We start from the raw sequence: 20,746 nt of genomic DNA on the forward strand, positions 1-20,746 counted from the left end.
TCTTCGGCACCAAACACACATCTACGTTGGCTTCATTCAAAAATGTTGAGGCTGTTTATGCAAATTAGCTTGAGCATTTCTTTGTAATTGAGGTTTAAGAGGTTTTATATACTTCTGTCTGTCATGAGTATTGCTACGCTGACTAAAAGAGCCTGTGTTTTTAGGTCGCTGGTGGCGTAACAGAAATAGATTGATGGCCCCCGTGACTGAGATCGAGGGATTAACCCAGCTGGATAACAGACTTAAGCAGTAGATCATGACCTGGCTGTTGCTGATGGATTACATCAAGCTACACTAAATTTGAATGTATTTCACCCTCGTTTTTGGCTTTTTGTGATGTTTGATTTGCGTTTGAATGAGAGCACTAGTAAACCCAGTCCAGTACATCTATCAGTGGCTGTACACATCAACCCAGTGTCTCTGGATAAACCTGGACATACCATCATAAACCATCTCTCCCTCTGTTTCTGTCTTCATCTCTGTTCCAGCTGGTTGATGAGGAAAAGTCTGTGGTGATGACAGAGATGGAGAAAATGGTGGCATTATGCCAACAGCTGCAGATGGGAGCCAAGACTCCTGTACAGGGCAAGACTGCCACCTTCCAGAAGGTACTCATACTACGCTTGCGTGTCTTTATCTTTTTCTGTGTTTGTTTGGGTGTATACTTAAATAATAAATAAACAATGACTTCTTTCTGCCCCTAGTCTGTTTTGTTTAGAAGAAATCAAATTAGACAGAGTGTGCAGAGCAGACTTACTGCTGTTTTTTTCTTAAAGGGATAATTAGCTTGAAAAAGCATCACAACTACATCCCCAACAACAGACGGGCCTCAATGAAGCCCTATGCTCAGTGAACACACAATCGAGCGTGACTTAGTGCGTTACTTCATTTTTGGCCACGGCATAATATTTTAGTGATCTGCGAGTAACACCATTATCGGACGCAGGGCGCTAGATTAATGAATGTCTGTGGGGAATTAATGAGCATCTTGGGCAGGGGTGAGCTGCCTCAGGTCACCTTGTAATAAAGCCCAAGGTTGTAATCAAAAGGACGGGATAAAGAATCGCGTGTCCATTGCTGATTAATGAGCATCTCTTTGGTTCCCATCTCTGTCTCTCCATCCTGATGTTCACTTTATCATTCGTCTCTAATGGAAGAATGTGTTCGGGGCTATATTCTGATGTGCGTGTGTTTGGCTGTTGGGTTTTAAGGTTTTTGTGCATTTGTATCCATGCTACCCCTCTTCAACTAGTGTATAATAATTGTATTTCTTTGCCTCTAGGTGGACTCATCCATTCAGACAACCAGAGGTATCTTGACTGTGGTTCTCTCCCTTCTACCGTCCTGCAACAAGCTCACCAGAAAGGTGATTAAACAGGACTCATGACTTAGTGACTGGCACTTGTAGTAGCCTAGCAAGCTACATGGAAATCCACTAAAAGAGAAAGAACTCAGAAACATTTATGTAGGCCTAGAAAATAAGATTAAACTTGCAATAACTCATTTTAAGGGCAGTGGAAGCTCGCTTTGAACACATGGACATATACCACCTTTAGTTGATATGGTCAACTTGTAAGCAAATAGTTGCCTATTTACACATCCAACAGATAGAACAAAACAGCATTCATTTGACCACTTAGAGCCACTTAGCTCTGTTTTTGGTCTCCACCAATAAAGCTGACGGGAAATACAGAGTTTAGGAATGATTAGTTCATCAATAAGTGCGTCCACTATAAATATGAAACATTCATTATAGTAGCTTTAATTGTATTTAACAGCTAAAAGTGCCGTCATTCTTTTTTTTTTTTTTTTTTTGCATGTATATAAAACAGCTAAAAAACATACTTAATTTCTCATCATATCTTGTTTCTTTCCATTCATTTCTTCTCCTTGCCGTGTCCATTTGCAGTACAAATCAGAGAGGAGCAGCCTGGGTTCCCCGCAGGACTGGAGAGAGAGGCAGGATGCATCCACACCTGTCAAAGAGGAGGGAGCTCTCAACAACAAGAACACCAACGGCTTTGGTGCCAAATCTCTGGAGCAACACATGGCCGGTCTTAACCTCCTTGAGAGCAAATAACCCAGAGAAAGGTCCTTTGTCCCCTATTCTCCCTTGGAGCAGCACATAGCCAACCTCCCCTTTCTGGAGAACATCTATTCCAGGAAGTACTTTACTCCCCTCATCCTCATGCACCCATCAATGAGTGGGCTAGAGCAGTGTATGTGGTGAAGATGGATGCCTCGGGTCATTTAGAGTTTGTATCTGTTGTCTGGATGATGAAGTGTGAGGTTTACAGGGGAAAAAGCAGATCCAAGCTTGCTGTGCCCAAGGGAAGTTTGAACCCAGGGTAGATGTGTTACCTAAAGCACCGGTTCCACACCAGTCCACCAGATGGAGACAATCAGCCAACACTATGACTTTGCCACTTGCTGTGAGCCTCCTCGCTGATTTTGGAGTCACTTTTATCGATTCTCTGGATATTGAGTTGATAAACTGATCAGAATCAGGGAAAGAACTTCTCTTAATGCTCAGCTTAGCCGTACATCTGTCTTCACTTCGTGTCTCTGTGTTGCAAGTCAAAATTGCTTCGTGGTGTACTGTAAACGTGTTGCACATGTTCGCCAAATTTTAGGGCGGGGGGGGGGGGGGGGGGGGGTGCATGCATGATGCGATCATCACCAAACCCTTGTGTTTGAGTCTTTTGTGGTCGTGTCATAGGCTTGTAATGCTAACACTTTTTCTGTAATATTAGATATAGTGGTACACTGTGTCCTGGCATTCTATTCATCTCACTTGGATAAATAAGTATTTAAAAAGTCAACCACACCATATGTTTAATGACTACTTTCCATACAGTTTGCTGTGGAATGTTGGTAACAAAATCACAATTTAATGCCAAATATGATTGTGCTCATTAATAAGCTATGATCTTCAGCTTGCTACTAGTGTGAAATATAAAGCTCTTACACCTCCAGTTTACATCACTGGATGGGCCCGGTTTCTCCAAAAAGTCAGGTGATAAAAATATAAGTTTATCACTCGGATGCTTTTGGGTTGTCGGGACCTTTCTTTATGCTGTCCTGTTATTAAATCATAGTGTGTAGTTATACAGACATCTTTTTTTAACAAAAGAACTGAAACATAATTCTGAACTGGCACCTGTGTCAAATGGAGCCTTGAAGTGTACTTGTTATGAAGACGATCATTGTGAAGCTGCCTTACCGGCCAATATGTAAATGGTATCTATAATATGGTACTTGAAGCATAGCTATAAATAAATATATATACACAGTATGTATCCTAAGGTAATGACGTTGGTACTAGATGAGCAATGTGATAATGACTAAGATGAATAACATACATTAAGCTTTAGAGATGCTCTGTACAGTGTGAGAGCAGCTAAGGATGCTGGGTATTGTAGTTGCGCTACAGATGTGAAGAAATCGTAGATCTAGTTTTGGACCGTCTATTCTTTTGGCAATTGAAAGGTTAATAAAAGTGACACAAACAAAATAAACTATTTTTCTTAAATCCCTGTTGGTTATATTTATTGACATTCTAGAAAAATAATTCAAACTGATTAGTTGGAGATATTAAACAAACAGACTTCAAGTAAATCATCATGCTTTCCTCTATTTCAAATTAGAAAAAACAAACAAATGAAGAACTTGAACGCAGGGTGCTTCCTGAAACAACGTACAGAAATATGCAATAGTCTCTTTGAAGTGACCTCACTCAAGTGTCACTCGCAAGGATAACGTCCTCGGTCTTAACCCAACCTGATGAGAGTCAGAATACTTTTGACGCAAATAAGGCAGGAACGTGGCGCTCGGTCATGATGGTTGAGGTTGGACAACAGCACGTTTGGAGACAACGCTCTCGAACTCCTCTCTGCTCAGAAGGTTCTCCGTTATGGTCTTGCTCTCCTCAAACTTTGGCAAGATGACGGCAATGTATCCTTCAGTGGACGGCTGTTTAGATTTGACAGACAAAGCACGATTAAAGCATTTGTTTTAATAAGATTAGATGACACTTCAATGATTGTGGGAGAGAAATTATAGCAGCCATCTAATTATAAATGATATTGAACAGTGTTTTTTTATTTTATTATATTCAAACAAAGTGTTATAGAATGTATGGCCTTATTGAAGAGGGCATTCAATTATTAGAAATACACATGATTAAATTCACAGGACAAACGTACATGCCAATCGTAACCAGGTGATAACAGTATTGTGTAAAAATATACATATTTACCTTTTCCAGCAGGAGAGTAGGCGTTTCTAAAATACTCTCATTGACCTCCAGAAGACGGCCCCGGATGCAGCTAAAAAAAGATGACAGAACGTGTGACTGATCATGACACACAAGCATGTGGAATGTAAGGCTAGAAAAACAAAACTATTATCTCACCTGTAGATTGTGTATTCAGTTTCATCCGTGCATGTTATCCTGCACAGAGGTGCGAAATCAGTAAGGAACTGACCCCCCTACAATGGGAAAAAATGATTGACGGGCATTTAAGGCCAAGCTGAAAAAGAATGAAGTGGAGCTACACAAGTACACATTCATGGACATAGACAACAATCATCTGTAGCTGTATTAGTCATTGTGAATTTACCCGCTTAGACTTCCCAGACACTTTGTTGTTCAGCCGACTGCAGCAATTGCTGATCTGGTAATTGATGCTTTTGATTGCCCGTCCATCCTGAAGGATTGGGTGAGTCTCCGCTAACGTGACAACACATAGTCTGCAGAAGAAACATAAAGAGAAAAGTGAGCCGTAAAAAAAAAATAAAATACAAAGTTAATATTATCAGTAAGTCACTTATACAGAGTGTGGATTATATCAAGTTAAAAACATTGTAACACAAATCTTCGAGGTCAATTTTGGATGAACATTTTAATTTAAGGGGGGTATCGATACACACACACACACACACACACACACACACACACACACACACACACACACACACACACACACACACACGCACACACACACACACACACACACACACACAGGAAATATAACATCAATTTAATAAACTGGGTGACCAGAAAGCTGTACTTGCTTGTTGTTTCATTGGTTTACGTTAAATATTTATGTAAAGTTTTTTTTTTCTGTTCACTCAAAAGCAATATTTTAGAATTCTTTTATCAATATAATGTAATACTACCACAAAACCATACCGGTACAAGAGAAAAGTCTCAACAATACTGAACAGTATAGTAGTATCTGTCCCATGAAATAGCAGTTTATATCTAATAACCAGTTATTAAGATGACGTTTTGTAATTATCACCACCCGGTGTGGATTTCACGTTGCTCCGGTTAACATTACCTGTTTGAATGCTGCAGGATGCAGTGGTCCTCACACGGCTTCCCCTTCATATCTGAATAAAACAAACACAATCAAAGTATAACGTTAGTGCTCTTTCCCCCCGAGATCTCAGGTCCTACTAACGTTAGCTCATTTAGCCACCGGGCAGCTAACGCAGCATGAGAAACAGTTCAGTGATGTTATTTACCGGCTCTGAACCATCGCGTGTAATATCGCTCGATAACTGAAGGCGCCGTCGCTTCTGTGTCTTTCTGCTCCGAACAGTCCATGGAAAGTATTCACAATACAGGTTGTAGAACAAAAAGACTAAAGAGTAGATTTACAGAAATGTATACACTACTTTGTGACGGACATCATTTGGCGTGACACTGGGAAGTCCGGTCCGTCCCTAGAACGAATCCGACAGTTTTAAAAGGAAAAAGGTTCCGGAGATTATTTTCGCCTCTTTGAGTTTGTGAATTTGATAAGAAAGCTTTCACTTTTAAAATGATAATGTAAACTTGAAAATGTAATTCCACAATAACAACATACGTATGTGTTATTTGGGTAAAAATTAAAACTATTGATCTCAATAGGTAGAGCTTTCCACAGCCTGGGGCTCTAACCACTCTTGAGATTATCTAAATTCACCCACTTAGTAGTAGTAGTTCAATTGTTATAAAATTGCATTTCCGTTTTAAATAATGCATGCCTAAATGGGCTACAGTGTTAATATTGCATTTAAATTTTCAAATTTGAATTAACATTTGAATAGTCCACTGGATAGAGAGGGGACAACTTTGAGAATGAAATATCAAACAGCTTTTACATTTTATTTGAATACAGTCATAGAACAAGAGCCACCCAATGAATTATTGAATCGATCTGAACAGGGTTGAATCTCGAACTGCTGTCAAATTCACACCAGCCTTGAGGACATTTTGAATGTCTGTGTTAAAAATGTTCGCATTAGCATTTTGTGGGCGGTGCAGCAGGGTCATGTTCATGCTGGGACACATTTTGAGAGCAATTTTCACTTTGCCCACTAGATGTCCAACTACCGCTAAAAACTGCAGTAAACTCTATAGTCAATGTGATTTGACTATACACTTTGAAACTCCTCAGACAACATCAAAGTTTATTCAAATACAAATCCTCTGCATGATGAGGGTGCATCTCCATATATTTAAACTGAAGTATTATCTCAAGCTAAACATTTTCACATTTGATTAAGATGCATTTGTTTATGTGTAAACCAGTTAAACAACATAATATAGTTGTTATAAGTGATTGCATGGTGTCTGTGATCAACCGCTCAATTTTTGTGCTATGTGTCATTTTTTTTTCACGTCGCTCTAATGATTCTCCCAGATGTGCGATGCATATTTAAGTATGTTGAGTGTGCATCCGAGTGGATTATGTAATGAAGAGGTCTGAGAGAGAAGGGAAGCAGGAGTGGATCTGTGAAATCGCCGCTCTCTGACCCAGACCAATCACATACTGAATGCTTAGTGAACATTTTACAGGGATTGGCATTGGCATTGGCACGATGACTTCATCCTGGTCACATAATTGAGAGAAAGAGATCACAAGAGAGAGAGAGAGAGAGAGAGAGAGAGAGAGAGAGAGACAGAGAGAGAGAGACAGAGAGAGAGAGAGATTTGTCTGATATTTGGGGGCACAGTGAGTTTTCCATGCTCACCACTACCAAGACTTGGAAAGGTTTGCTGTCAAGACCCATCGTAATGAGTTTTTCCATTACTCCTCCGTCTGTGGTCGGCCGTGGTCTGCAACTAATTCAGAGATGAAACACAAAACCATTGTGGAAGCAGTGGACACAAAGGGAGTATCTCATGGATATGCAATTTTGCATCAAACATTTACATGCAATAAACATGGTCATCCTTAAAATATGAGTCAACAGCTTTTGCTATGATTTGACTTTTTCCAAACAAATCTTCCACAGCAAGATATACAGCTGCTGCTACTAAAACAACACCCAGATGCTAGATAACAGAATAGATTCTGTGAAAGTTCATGAAGAAGTTTCACACGAGAGGGAAAAGGGCCCTGTATATCCTGATAACTATATGACCTCCATGGATATTTGCATTTGCAAGAGTGTGTATGTGCATCTGTGTTTATCAATCTGTTCATTGCCTACATGTATCAGTCAGTCTGTGTACATTCCCAAGCCTTAACTACATTTTGTTGGAATGAAAACATTGCTCCATCTCCCCCTCGTCAAGACTTGACTTCCAGGTTCACTGGCTGGTTCTTTAGACAGGCACTCTGAGTGTCTCCAGCTGCACACGCTTCTGTGTGTGTGTGTGTGTGTGTGTGTGTGATGCAAGCGTATAGCTCCACGTCAGCTGCTGAATCGAGCAGCCCTTCTTCTCTGGCACGCTGTTTGCCTGTTTGGCTTCAGCAGTCTCTCCCTCCACATTGAAGTCGTCCGGCGTATTTCCGTAGCCGGTCTTCAGTGCCAGAGGATAGCCTGATAAGGGAAGAGAGAAGCTCTGACCAAGTGGGTGACGGGACTGTATTCATACCAGACCAGAAAATTCAGGATTTCCTGGTTCGTGGCGCATAGTTAGCTGGGTTTTAAGACGAGATATTTCTGTGTTGTAATGCAGATGGAAAGAATTATTGCGTGAGGGGGATTTCTTTTTCATAAGTGGTTCATGCAGACAAGCTATCAGTAACACTTTCAGATACGCCTTGTTTATAGATGGAGAATTGCATGCAATCCAGGCTCGCCCACAGTATCTCATCATTTGATAATGTCTAGGAAATTAGACACGGGCATGCTGCAGTTAGAGATGCTGCTTATCTTTTTCCGGGAAAGCATCTCGCCTGCATTTGCCATTTAACAGATTGAGTCGTAAGCTGCCGAAAGGCACATTTAAAACCTGTTTGAATCACTGGTGTGTATGGCCGGTGTCAGTTAAAGAACCTTCATTTTTGGGTAATGTTTTTAAAGGGCTGACAATTGTGATTTTGTGTCACAGGGCAATAATTCGATTTGACTCAGACTGTGATGAGTGCCCTGGTGGACTGATCAACAAATACGGTGTCGCAGTGATCTGTTTTCTCTCTTTAAAAGTTTAGATTAGAGTCATAAAGGAGTCAGGCTGCTGTCAGTGAATGCGCTGACATGCAGCAGCACAGAAACCCCAGGTGGTTCCCGCTACAGTAGGTGTCTCCCAGACCACATTTTGCCACACACACAGACTCATAGGATGAAAAAGAATGCCAGCCACACACAACCACGGCTGGTAAAGATACAGTTGGTTTGGATTAGCAACACAGTGCTTGAAAGAGAGCATGACCAGAGCCAGTAAAGCAGACATCTGCCTCTGATAAAGGATACAAAAATCAGTATCTTAAATATTGGTGTGTGTCTACAGGAACTGTGTGAGTGAAATGGATTAGGTGTCCCTGGCTGCAGAGCAGGACTCTCCTCCCAGAGCCACAATGCTGGTTTTAATGCGAAACCATAAAGATACAAAAATGTGTGCAGGCCAAATAAGTCTCTCATTGTTCCCTTAAAAGGATAGCCCGATAGTGGTGTCACTTCGACCTCTGAAGTGCTGAAACAAGAGGAAGTGGTCAAAACTGGTTTGTTTCAACTGCTGCCTTTCAGTTTGGGACACTACTTCATTTTTAACTTGGTAAAGGCAATCTGTATTTTCTTAGTGATCACAGGTTAGTTAAAAAATGAATTGTCCAATGATTGAGAGACTCTAACAGATCTGGTTACATCAAACACATATTAGTTTCTGTCTTAGCGACTCATCCATCATTACTGCCCACCTTGTCTTCTTTCATGTCACTGACTATACGAAGTGCTTGAGTCTCATTTCTGATGCTAATTTGTTGATTCTGCTTGTCATTCTCCAGTGACGAATGGGGTTCAACAGGAGCTCAGAGCAATGGAAAGAACATGCACACTGTAAGACGCCAAATCCACATGCACACACAAGGCATAATTTACAGGTATTAAGAGGTTACAGCTTTGGATTCTTACCGCATGCTTTCTTTTGGCAAAGCAATAAAATTTAACAGCATGTTTTTATGAGACACTGAAAGGGATATATGCATATATATTAAGTCACCAACTGGGCTTCTTTAGGTTTACCAACAATTTCTAATTAGAAAGTGCCTGCACGGTGCTTGTTTTAATTATTTGTAAGAAGCCACGTGGCAAACATCTCCTCATGGAAAGCGAACTTTTCGAACTGTCTTGTTTTCTTCTTGTAGCGTAGCAGCAGGCAGGATGCTCTGAGCTCTAACACAGCTGGCGGTTGAATGACAACGGAGCCAGGTTGTCCCTTTTTATCCAAATGTCCACCCTTCAACTGTTTCCTTGAAAAAAAACTCCGTCATGCCTCTGCTCTGCCTGACTGAAGCTTTCCAGATTTATATGGTTGTTTTCTTAAAAAATATTCTTTCAGGTTTTTTTTTCCCATTTAAATCGGTTTCAAAGCATTTCGCTGAGGCGTTACAATTATCCTGTATTGTTAAACTCTATCATGGTCACTCTGTAAAGCAATATATATTTATACTCTATAAACTCTATAAAAGTTTCCTTTTGCAGCAATTACAAAGGTAATTGCACAAACCTGTAAAATGTCAACGTAAGCACACAAAAACACAACTTTGCGTACCCATGCAATTGTTTTGTAACTCAACTTTTCTTGTCTCATTTTTTGTTTATGTTACCTAATATGGTAAAAAGATATTTGTGGGCTCAATGAACGTCACCGCCGCGTTCCTCAGTATCTTGCGCAAGAAATGGTTTGAGAAATGATAGCAGACACAGATTCAGCAGGTCACATAAGAACATTCCATTCCTTGGCAAAGATGTGGACGTTTGGAGCTTTTTTTTGTATGCGTTGGGTTTTTGTTTGTTTTCCCCTGGCTCTCTGGACAGACATGGTTGTGTGTATTGGCTGAGGCTCTTGGCTCAACATTAAAGCACATATTCTCATGTGCTGGTTTCTGAAGCAAACACTCAGTGTTGTTGACAGTGCTCTTTGGGGGAGGTTGTTTCACAACTTTGGTGAAATTTGTCAAAAGCAGCCTAAAGCTAATGTGTTGATTTTCCCTGGATAATTTTACCGTTACCGTCATTTTTGCACTAGGGGATGAATTCTCCGCCTCTCAGAAAAACAAAGTCATAATAATCTTTCAATCTGCAGCTAACATATTTGTGTCCATCTTGTATTGACTCAGTAATCTAGAGTGATTTCTATTCTAAACCTGCAGGAAGTGGTCAGCGATAAAGATAGCATCATCTTTTGCACCAAAAGTAAGATGAAAGCAACAACAGCTCATAGAGTGAGGTTTTCTGACAGGAAACACTCAAACTATTTATAGGATTCCTAAAAGCAGAGTAAAAGAGAAAAACGACTCATTTTATACAAGAGCTGGTTCGAAAACCCTACAAGATAATCATCAAGACATCTCCACCTCAGCACAGTTTCATGTGATGAGGGCAGAGGCAGGAGGGGGGAGAACAGCAGTTTTAATTAACAAGAAGGGAAAGTACAGAACGCGCTTTTGAATGAGCAAAGCAAACATTTATCTGGATATTTTTCGGCTGCAGCGTGCATACAGTGCAGAAGTGGTGAAGTCAGAGGTTTGTACAGCTGGGCCTCGGGATAGAAGCTAGGATGTGGCGAGATTAGAAGAGCCTGATTAACAGAAAACAGACTGGAGGAAGAAGAATATCCCTCCATCTCTTAATTTCCTTCACTTATCCCACTCTTCTCTCCATGCCTTGATTCCTCGAGAAAGAGACATGGACGGGCCTCAACTCTTCTTCCTCTTCTTGTTTTAGTTCAGGGGGGAAAAAAATCTATAGGCCAGAGGGCATTGTTCAAGTGTTTTTCATTGGTGCTTACATCCACTGTAGCATTAAACTAAATGCACATGGAGAACAAAGGGACTCAACTTGGAATCCCTTTTGTCTCATCATGAAGTTGTCTTGAACCCAGGGTTTTCTCGTAAGACAGCATGCGCTGTGCGGGTGTCTGGTTTTGTTGAGTTTGAGCTGTAATTCTTCCGCTCTTCATCCCACTGAGTGCCTTTGTTTTTTGCCAGATGTGTGATGATTGGCAGGATGAGGGAGTATTGTCTTTCTTATCTGCATTGGTATTACAGTGAATGCCTGAATGATTTCAGGGAAGAGTTGTTTTTTGTTGAATGTTCCCAGATGCATATGAACAGATCGGTCAAAGGGAGTTTATTTTGAATACCTAAGTGGCCTTTGAAGAAAACACATTTCCCACAACTTTGCTTTTATTCTGATTCAAGATAAACTCTCAAACTTCACCCGTTGCTTCACCCCAGATATAACGCACATCTGAGTAAAACTGTCAATGAATTACATCAACAGCAAATTTTACCCAACGGAGCACCACCTTCTGTCTTTTTTAGACTGGTTCCACGTGGTCTGGACTCCAGAGAGGTGCCTGATGTGAGGAGTGAGTAATGCTGACTGGACAGCAGTCTCTGCATGGTGCATCAGTAGGCTACCAGATGTGTGTGTGTCTGCATCACTGATTGTTCCACTCAACACACACACACACACACACACACACACACACACACACACACACACACACACACACACACATTGCTTGACTTCTCTCCCAATCTGTTACAGGTATTTTACGAGACTTTAAAACACACGTATTAAATGGTCCTGCTTTTTAACTGAGATGAAAGTGCTGACCTCGTCTTAACTAGTCATACACAGTTGACTCATGAATTAATAAAAACAAAAAAATTGGATTTGCAAAGTTGCCAACTTTGAGGATTTACATCAACTTCCTGAAACTGATCTGAGACAACACACCTTTTCTGTGTGTTCTAATAGGCAAGTGACCACAGTAGTCATGTTTCACATCCACTGATTGTAACCGGTGATGATGAAAATGCCTCCTAACATATTGTAAAGTGATGGAAGTGATTTTTTCATTTGAATATTCTTAAAGGCCTGAAGAAACAGGTTGTTTAGTCGTAGAACATACATGTATCTAACATTTCCTCACTGACTAACTGACTCTGCTATGCTTCTGCTACTATTCTCTGACATTGTTATCGTGGTAAACTGTCTGACTCAGATAAACCAGCAAGGAACAGAAAGCTATAGATAACAACAAATGCTGCTCTCTTTATTAGGCCCAAGTTCATGTTTTCACATTCTGCTCTTTGGGGTTAGCGGTTAAAAATGCTTAGGTCAAGCTCTTAAAAACAGAAGAGGAAGTTGCTCAGGCACAAACAGGAAAGTGTAAGAGGGGAGTTGGTTTTAGATTCTTCTGGCACAAATAAGTATTCTGCAGTGCTGATAAATGTGTACTGTTTGCATTCCTCTATCACAGATGTTATCTGTTATCTTATAAAATAGCAGGTGTTAAGTATTTTAATGAAAATGTGAAATGAGTGAGAATGTCACACTGGCAGTAGCAGACATACAGAGGAAGTTCAACATACATCAAAAGTCCGGCTTGTTTCCGTAAACAGTTTTTTTCCTCTTCGGAATAAATTGCGAATCCCTCAGTGAGGTTTATCATTTTCCAAATGATTATTTCTTCTGCCAAATATTTTAGACTTAAAGTTGCACTTTCAATTATTCAAATAACGATGTTTAATGTGAAAGTATGTCATGATGACAAACCCACTGCGACCTATCTCCCATCTTCCATTAGCTCCACGGAACGTTTTAGTGTCTTTCAGCGCATTGGTTTGGTCTTCTGGTCTGCACCTTCACGGTTTTGGTTCAGTCCAGTCGCTCTGCATAATGTCAGCAGCAGCAGGCAGCTGTTTTTATTGAAAGCTCTGATAAACCTTTGCACTACCTGCCCATCACCAAACGGCTAACAGACAAAGTTACCGAATGGTGTACACAGTGGATCATTTAGTAGATAAAGAGCCAAACATTTCCCTCTGGAGTTGGTGGAGACCAAAACATTGCTAATGCTGCTTTATATCTCCTGGATTTATAAATGCTGTTTTCTAAAACATTTTCCACATCAATTTTACCATTTATAAAAATGTCAAAGTGGCCAAAACAAGCAAATAATGCATGCCTAAGTTGGTGTCACAGCCATTTGACTGTATAATATTTATTAAGAACAGAGGAAAATAGTTTGAAAGCCACTAATACTCATACACATTAATATTAGCCAACAATATCCATAGCATTCAGGCCTCCTTGTCATTGTATTTCATGTGCAGAATACACATCAGAGTTCAATTTCACCATCTTCCAGTTTAACTCCATAAAGATACGTCTTATTGGCTGAGTCAAAGTGTAAGTGGTCATGCAATTTGTGTTATCATTAAAGTATTTGAAAGTGCTCACATTAGAAGCTATCACACTGCAATGTTTGGGATGCTAAAACACAAACTTTGTTTCACTGCCAACAGTAGAAAGGTGGTGGACTTCAGAGAAGGAAGCGCTGTGCTGCATTGCACTTGAAGATATTCCAGTTTATTGAACCTCTCTCTAGAAGTCAGCTTCATAGTCAATGTTTCCGAAGCCGTTTTCAGGGAGAGCATAAAGAGATTTACTCTTTTTCTTCCTGCTTTCTGCTCTCGTCTGCGCAGGGTTCTGACTCCCGGAAAAGGACAGGTAGGCAGCGATGCTGTTTCTGACTCCGTAGCTCACCATGTTGTCACTGCGGGTGTCTGTGCTGACCAGTTGTCTCCTGTTAAGGGAGAAGATGGACAAACAAATGAGAACATAGCATCTTGTTGTTTACATTTTCTTGTTCACTTGTGAAAAAAATATGAAAATAATGTACATCGTCTCATGGATTTCGTGATCCATCCATCACAGATCTGCTTAAATATCTGTATTCAATAAGGACTAGTTAATTCATCAATTAGCCAATTGAAAGAAAATAAATTTTGATCATCGCTTAATTGTTTCAGAAATATTTTAAGAGAAAAATAACAAACATATCTGGTTCCAGTTTCAGGATTTTGTGCTTTTTTTTTTCTTATATGATAAAACATTTGGAAAGACAAAACTAGCAATTTTAAAAAGTCATGTTGGACTGAAATTGTAATGGTAATTTGTCACACTTATCCATGTAATACGCAAAACAATTAATTGAATATTATTTGATGAATTATTTGAAAATGTTACCAGCAGATAACTCAACATAATATCTGATCTTTGCTATTTGGACTTACAGTACGAGACCAGTAATCAGATGACACCTAATAAGCTACCATCTACATAATACTGTCATGCAGACAGATTCAAGCTGGTACATATCGTCCCAGAGCCTCGAATGTACCTGTCTATTTTCTTCCAGTCGAAGTTCCGTCGCATGACTACAGGTGGAGCTCCAGGAGATGCGTCTGATGGAGGGGTCATCCCTGACAGACAGGGGGAGGTTAACGCACAACACAGGCCATCTGCAAAGTCTGAAAAAGGCGAGGATAGAGGAAGTAAAACACTGCTTACAAACAAACAGAACACATTTTGCATAATTTGCCTTTGCTACTTTCACACTCTACTGCTCAGGCAGAAACACAAACCAAACTTCATCCATATTGGCCAAGAATATGTTCACTATTACAACAATGTTCGCTAAGTATGCACCAGTACAGAGCATTCATATTTGTATCTCATTTCCTGTTTTGTTATCAAAAATCTCCTGTCAGAGCAGGAAATACATCGAAAGTCGCTGATAAGAAAGAGTTCTATATTAAGAAGATGACGAGTTATTGTCAGTGCTTAAGTGCGTGAGATTGACTCTTTGTGTGCGTGTGTATGGCTCTACATGTCGTGATGCTTGTTTACTTTTTGGTTTGTTTAGAACACTGTTTGTTTTTTTATCTATGTGTTCTTGCATCCATCCACCCACCACAGTAGTGATTGATCATATCTTCAAGGCACTGGAAAGTGAGTCGAGGGGAGATGTAGTACCAGCTGTTGTCCAGTCTGAAGATACGATAATGCTTTACGTTCCTGTGCTTCACTGAGAGCGAATACACACCTGAGGGTATGACACAGAAATATTTCAATCACGACACCAAGCTACTCTGTTTTAGAAAACAAACACACAATGGTATCAGGTCAATGCAATTCAGCCAGAACCCCAAAAAACGTCACTAACTATTTACTGACTCGTATTGAAAGTGTTGTGACAATGTAAAAGCAGAAGTAACGTGAATGTCTATCCTTCAGCGCCGAGCGCATCTCCTTCCATGCATAGTCACTGTGGATCTTTGCATTATGAGAACAGAAAAGATTCAGATCACAATATGACCATGCTTTCTTGCAGAGTCAGATGAGAAGATTGACACGACTCGTTCATCTGTTTGTAAAGCTGGAGTCAAGCGAAGGTTCGCTTAGTTTAGCATAAAGACTGCGGAACAGTGAAAATTTAGCCTTTTCACTGTCCAAAGGTAAAAACAAATCTGCTTACCAGCACCTCCAAAGCCCAATAATTGATGTATTATTTAATCCAAACGTGTAAAAACATTAGGTTAGGTGCCAGATTATTTTTTGGCTGCTTTGATTCTTGACTTCTGACTATTTTGAACTCACCCTCAGCAACAAAGTGAATAAGCATATTTCCAAAAATGACAATAGTTTGAGCTTGTCCTTTGTTATTTTTTGAGACGGAAATTATTGAGCAAATGGTGATGACGTGCATCAAAAATCCCCTGCCAGAAATTAGATGCATGGGCCTTGAACACTGTGTTTGACCCAGGTCTGAACTAATTTTAGCCAACGTGATAATATCTCAACTGTTTTAAATTACGTCAAATTCCCTAAGAATCCTCATTTCCCCTAAGAATGTGTGTGTTCAGGTGGAAATATCAGTGAATACCATGTTCTTGACTCATGATTTCGATAAGACAAGAGCTCATCTTGGTTGATGGTGAACTCTGCTGTACTCACCTCTCTCCCTGGCGTTCTCCCTCACCAAGAAGGAGCCCACTCTGTTCCCAGGTAGACAGAGCAGGTCTTCGGCCTTCTGCCTCTCGACCCCCTCAAACAGCCAACTGACCAAAGAAAAACATGCTATGAGTTGAAGATCACATCACACACACGTTTTTAAACCTTAGCAGTAAACTCTCATTCTTATTAATGACAACACCTTCAAATCTACACACATGACAATCTTGAGTTACTAACATCTCCCACTTCCTGAGATCTTAGATAGTGTAGTGGAAAAAGATATTTCAAATTCAAAGAGATCAACTCGGCTGATTTCAGAGGACAGTGTCGGTATATTTCTACTTACCCATGGTATACTTTTGCCGCATGGCTGTTGGGTATGTAGTTCTCCTTTTGTGTTTGGACAGAGCGTACTCTCCACCAGTAAGCCTCCCTGACCACGAAGAAGATAAGAGGAATCAACAACTGACCTTTTTGTGTGAACACTTCTCTTTACTGCAAACTCAGAGCCTCGAGTTACAAATTAGACTTTATTTCTTCATAGTTGCTTGAGATCTTCCGTTTACCAAATGTACATCTGGATGGGAAAACTGATTATTTTTTAATCAAGAATGTAAAAACATGATCGTACTGAGCGATGAGTCTGAGCTTCTCCCCCATCCTGTAGATGGGCTCGCTGATTTCAGGCGACGGGTAGTCCTGAAGCACCACCACCATGTCATCCTCCGAACCTGCCAAGCCCGATGATTATAGCGTTTACAAACACAGCCACATGCTGATGCACAGACGTCATGATTTGGAAAAGTCCAAAGATGTCTAAACCAAACCTCTGAAATGATTGCCAAATTATTTTTTATGTAGATGGAGACCATGACATCTCACCGCTGCTCTCAAAATTGCTGAGAGCAGTGGTGAAAGATTTCACTCCGCACTATGCGAAATACTATTATGTTATTTTAAAAAAAGAAAAAAGAAACTTGGAGAGATCTTACCTTTTAAAGAGCTGTCTGTGTTGACTTTGCCCGTGGAACTCTCGCCTCGCATGATATTCCCCATCCTCCAGACGGACCAGACTCCAGCCTGAAGTCAGGGCAGAGAGACAGGTATACTGTCAATGTACTAACCAATTTCCACTCATCTACCAATCATTCTTTTTTACACCACTACACTTCTCTTTGCTGCTGCAACACCAGCTTTTTAACTTCCTATAAGCTGACCAGTTAACGATCTCAACTGACACACTCTTTGCAGAATGGGGAAGCTGAGACTACATCGGATATCAATCAATTTTCCATTGCGACACCTAACTCTGTGTACTGACAACTCACAGCTATCAATGATCCTCAATTCATATATTGTGAAATACTGTTCCCAAGTTGCAAAGCGCAATTCATATTTCATAATTTGCATTATGATGCATTTCAACAGATCCTGCCCCAGTGACGATACTCTTGAGTAACATCACACAGTGTTCAGTTGGCCGGTATGGAGAAATAACTGTCCCGTCAATACAGAAATATGAGCTTACGCGTAGCAGAAGCAGTTGATGTGATGAAAAGACACCTACCTGTGGAACCTATAGCTGGCCTGCTGTGATGGCATCAAGTGTGGCGAGAGAGGTGAGAGTCCAAACGAGGCATGGTGGGAGCCGTGGAGTCCAGTACTAGAGAAGTACCATGTTCTTAAGAGGTAACAGCAATGACCTGTCACGGAGTGTGGCGACAGCGCTGCATCTGACTGCAAACTCACTTCCTGTATTGAAATGAGGAAGAGGGCCAGCAAAAGTGTTGTTGAGACAGACACAACAGATCATGGAACACATAACGGCCCTCTAATGGTGTTTGGAGTTACTGAAAGCAATACTGTGGGCTAATGTTTTTTTATTAATCTACTAAATGATATGTTTGCTAATGTCTAGATCAACCCAAAGCTATTTTATTAATGCCCAATAAGCTGCTGTTTAGAGATAAGTTCTGCTGTTATGGAAAGCACAGACATATTTGAAAATATATTAGAGCTGTAATGATTAGTCAGTTGATATTTGATTAATAATTTGAGTTATTTATACCATACCAAGCATGACCTTGTTCCGGCTTCTCTGATGTAAAGATGTAAGGCTTTTCATTGTTGTAGGTGACAGTAAATTGAATGTCGTTGGGTTTCGGACTGTTACCTTGGGTTCATCATCTTCTGACATTCTATGGATCAGTTAAAGTAAAACTCCAACCTCTTTGTAAATACACAAATATTGTATTTCTTGCTAGAGTTAGATGAGAAGATTGATACTACTTTCATGTTTCTACATTAAATATTAAGCTGCAGCCAGCAGATGGTTAGCTTATCTTAGAAGTAAAGCTCTCCACAGCGAGCTCTTTCCAACACAATCTACCTCAGCACCTCTGAGAATGTACGAATTAAGACCACAGGAAGTTACTGGTTCCTGGAAGATAGTGACTTCTTACTGGGACTTACAACTTGAAGTTACTGTTTTCCCTTCTCTCCAGGCGTTGTGCTATGCTAAGCTAACTGGCCTCTGGCTAGTAGCTTTATATACACAGTGCAAACACAAGAGTGTTATCAGTCTGCTCATCTAATTCCCAAAATAGAGAACTATTCCTATGCTCAATTAATCAAAACAATAATTAGCAGATACATATGAAATAAATAATAAGTGTTATTTGCTGCCCCAAAGTGAATTAAAAGTACATTTTAACCATATTGTCAGTGAATTATATAAGTTGAGATGTGCAAAAAGCAACAGTATTCAGAGAACTCTCCTTCACAGCCGTAAGTGGATGTGCTTAAGTTTTTTAACTATTTGTGTCATCAGTGGAACAAAACTGAATTCCTCTTTCTTAAAGTCCACCAGAAACAAAGAACTAATTCTATTCATTGCAACAGACATGTTTAACACAAGTTATTTTTAGTCTGTGAACTAGTTTTTTTGGCCCAGAGGAAGTCAGCTTTTATCAGCTTTCATGCTCAGACACCCAGACATTTTATCTGACATGCTGCCACTGTGGTTATCTAAATGTGTCACGGTTAGCGATGGCGTAGTGGTCATTTGCTGGTATGAAAAAGTATGTGCTAAACTCTTCTTAGTGATAGCTACGAATACACTGGAAAGCAATAGTGATTGAGAATAATAAAGTTGAAGTTCAAACTAGGGAACGCAAACCCCTTCAGTTTCAGATGTATGACCTTCTGAGACCATTCATCATACTCTGTATGACATGTATATCTTTAAATCTTCATGTTCTGTGGCTCAGGAATCTATGGTATTTTGCATGATGTATTATAACCGTAGATGTTTGACACATTGCTGCTGATTTCACAGAAATGTTCAGTGGGGATTTTCCTTTGGTGTCTCAGGGTAAAGAAAGTTTTATCCAGACTTTCCTTTCCACCTTCACTCGTGACGAATGACAAACCCTTTCACTCCCTGTCTCACTCCTGCTTTCCCTGTGATTTACTATCTTTCATTCACATCTATTTAGCTTTCCCCCCCTCTTCAGCAGACATATTTCTTATCTCAGCTCCACAAATGTGCTTTTTTGTATTTTAATCACAGTATTCTACCTCAGATCCCTTGTTACATAAGAATGTTCCTCTGTGTCACACTTAACTATTCTTAGGAAAACTTAGCTCATATATTTTCCATATTAAAACCTGGATCAGTCTGTTCCAGACCATTGGGCCTATATCTCCTGCCACCTTTCCTTTCTGTATGCAAGAAAACAAAAACTGAGACAGAGCAAGCGATCAGTCTCACTATTAAAGTAAACTCATCTTTGGAGATTTAAAAGTAGATAAATAGGGCTATCATATAAACCCTTTTCATATTGGCGTCACTGCGGAGTTTTTAAAGTCTTATTAGTTGTAGTGAGAAGACACTGAGCTGTCAGTTCCTTTTGTTGGCTTCCTGCTGTGTGTTTGTGTGTGTGTGAGAGAGAGCCAGTTCTGAGAGACAAATATTCCTCAGAGGAAGAACACAGGAATTGTACGTCAAATCATCTCTAAACTGAACTGCAACACCTTTTCATTATAGGCTGTGCCAAAGACTGTTTCTGCCAGTTGCAGAAAAAAAGCAGCTGCTGTAGCCTGGTGGGTGGTGGCTGGTGTCAGATGCCAGGGCTCTTGACTGTTGTGGCTGCAAGGGAGGAAGGAAGTCTTCCTCGTCGATGAAAATAAATACAAGGTCAATGTGTAGCTTGTGTGTGGTGACGGTGTAAAGAGCTCACAGAAAAGAATCTGCCACATTTCCTGTGGCCAGTTTTATTCATTTTTAGAATGTTTTTAAAGTTTGTATTCATTGGTGGATGTGTGAGAGGAACATGTCTCCGTCTTCTTTTGGGAACTGTTGGTTCAGCCACGTTACAAAACAAACGAAAAACAAAACATACCGTCTCACTCAACTTTTTTCTTTTATTTACTGTATATTCCATTTGTCAGTGGTTTATTACCAATGCACCATATCACAAAGGATCAG

At 40.1% G+C, this 20,746-nt stretch overlaps 3 protein-coding genes across 3 annotated transcripts in view; 1 reads left to right on the plus strand and 2 right to left on the minus strand.

The window, feature by feature from the left end:
* The window catches only part of ctnnal1 (catenin (cadherin-associated protein), alpha-like 1), a 41,848-nt gene extending 39,545 nt beyond the window's left edge, over positions 1–2,303 (plus strand). The window contains exons 17-19 of the mRNA XM_076106326.1: positions 489–608; positions 1,283–1,366; positions 1,910–2,303. Coding sequence (XP_075962441.1) covers positions 489–608; positions 1,283–1,366; positions 1,910–2,080 — 375 coding nt within the window. The 3' untranslated portion in view covers positions 2,081–2,303. The remainder of the gene's footprint in view (positions 1–488; positions 609–1,282; positions 1,367–1,909) is intronic.
* A 1,218-nt stretch (positions 2,304–3,521) lies between these two features.
* abitram (actin binding transcription modulator) lies at positions 3,522–5,725 on the minus strand. Its single transcript, XM_076105680.1, has 6 exons — positions 5,533–5,725; positions 5,346–5,397; positions 4,623–4,752; positions 4,415–4,491; positions 4,259–4,328; positions 3,522–3,972 (listed from the first exon to the last, which is right to left on the minus strand). Exons 1-6 carry the CDS (start codon positions 5,612–5,614, stop codon positions 3,835–3,837), a joined length of 549 nt encoding a protein of 182 aa, XP_075961795.1. The 5' UTR covers positions 5,615–5,725; the 3' UTR covers positions 3,522–3,834.
* A 6,756-nt stretch (positions 5,726–12,481) lies between these two features.
* sla1a (Src like adaptor 1a) lies at positions 12,482–17,982 on the minus strand. Its single transcript, XM_076105989.1, has 8 exons — positions 17,825–17,982; positions 17,250–17,337; positions 16,889–16,988; positions 16,604–16,690; positions 16,258–16,361; positions 15,215–15,346; positions 14,642–14,771; positions 12,482–14,044 (listed from the first exon to the last, which is right to left on the minus strand). Exons 2-8 carry the CDS (start codon positions 17,311–17,313, stop codon positions 13,843–13,845), a joined length of 819 nt encoding a protein of 272 aa, XP_075962104.1. The 5' UTR covers positions 17,314–17,337; positions 17,825–17,982; the 3' UTR covers positions 12,482–13,842.
* Between the last annotated feature and the right edge of the window lie 2,764 nt (positions 17,983–20,746).

Source organism: Anarhichas minor, unplaced genomic scaffold, assembly GCF_050575085.1.
Source record: "Anarhichas minor isolate MPS153535 unplaced genomic scaffold, ASM5057508v1 ptg000033l, whole genome shotgun sequence".
NCBI lineage: Eukaryota > Metazoa > Chordata > Actinopteri > Perciformes > Anarhichadidae > Anarhichas > Anarhichas minor.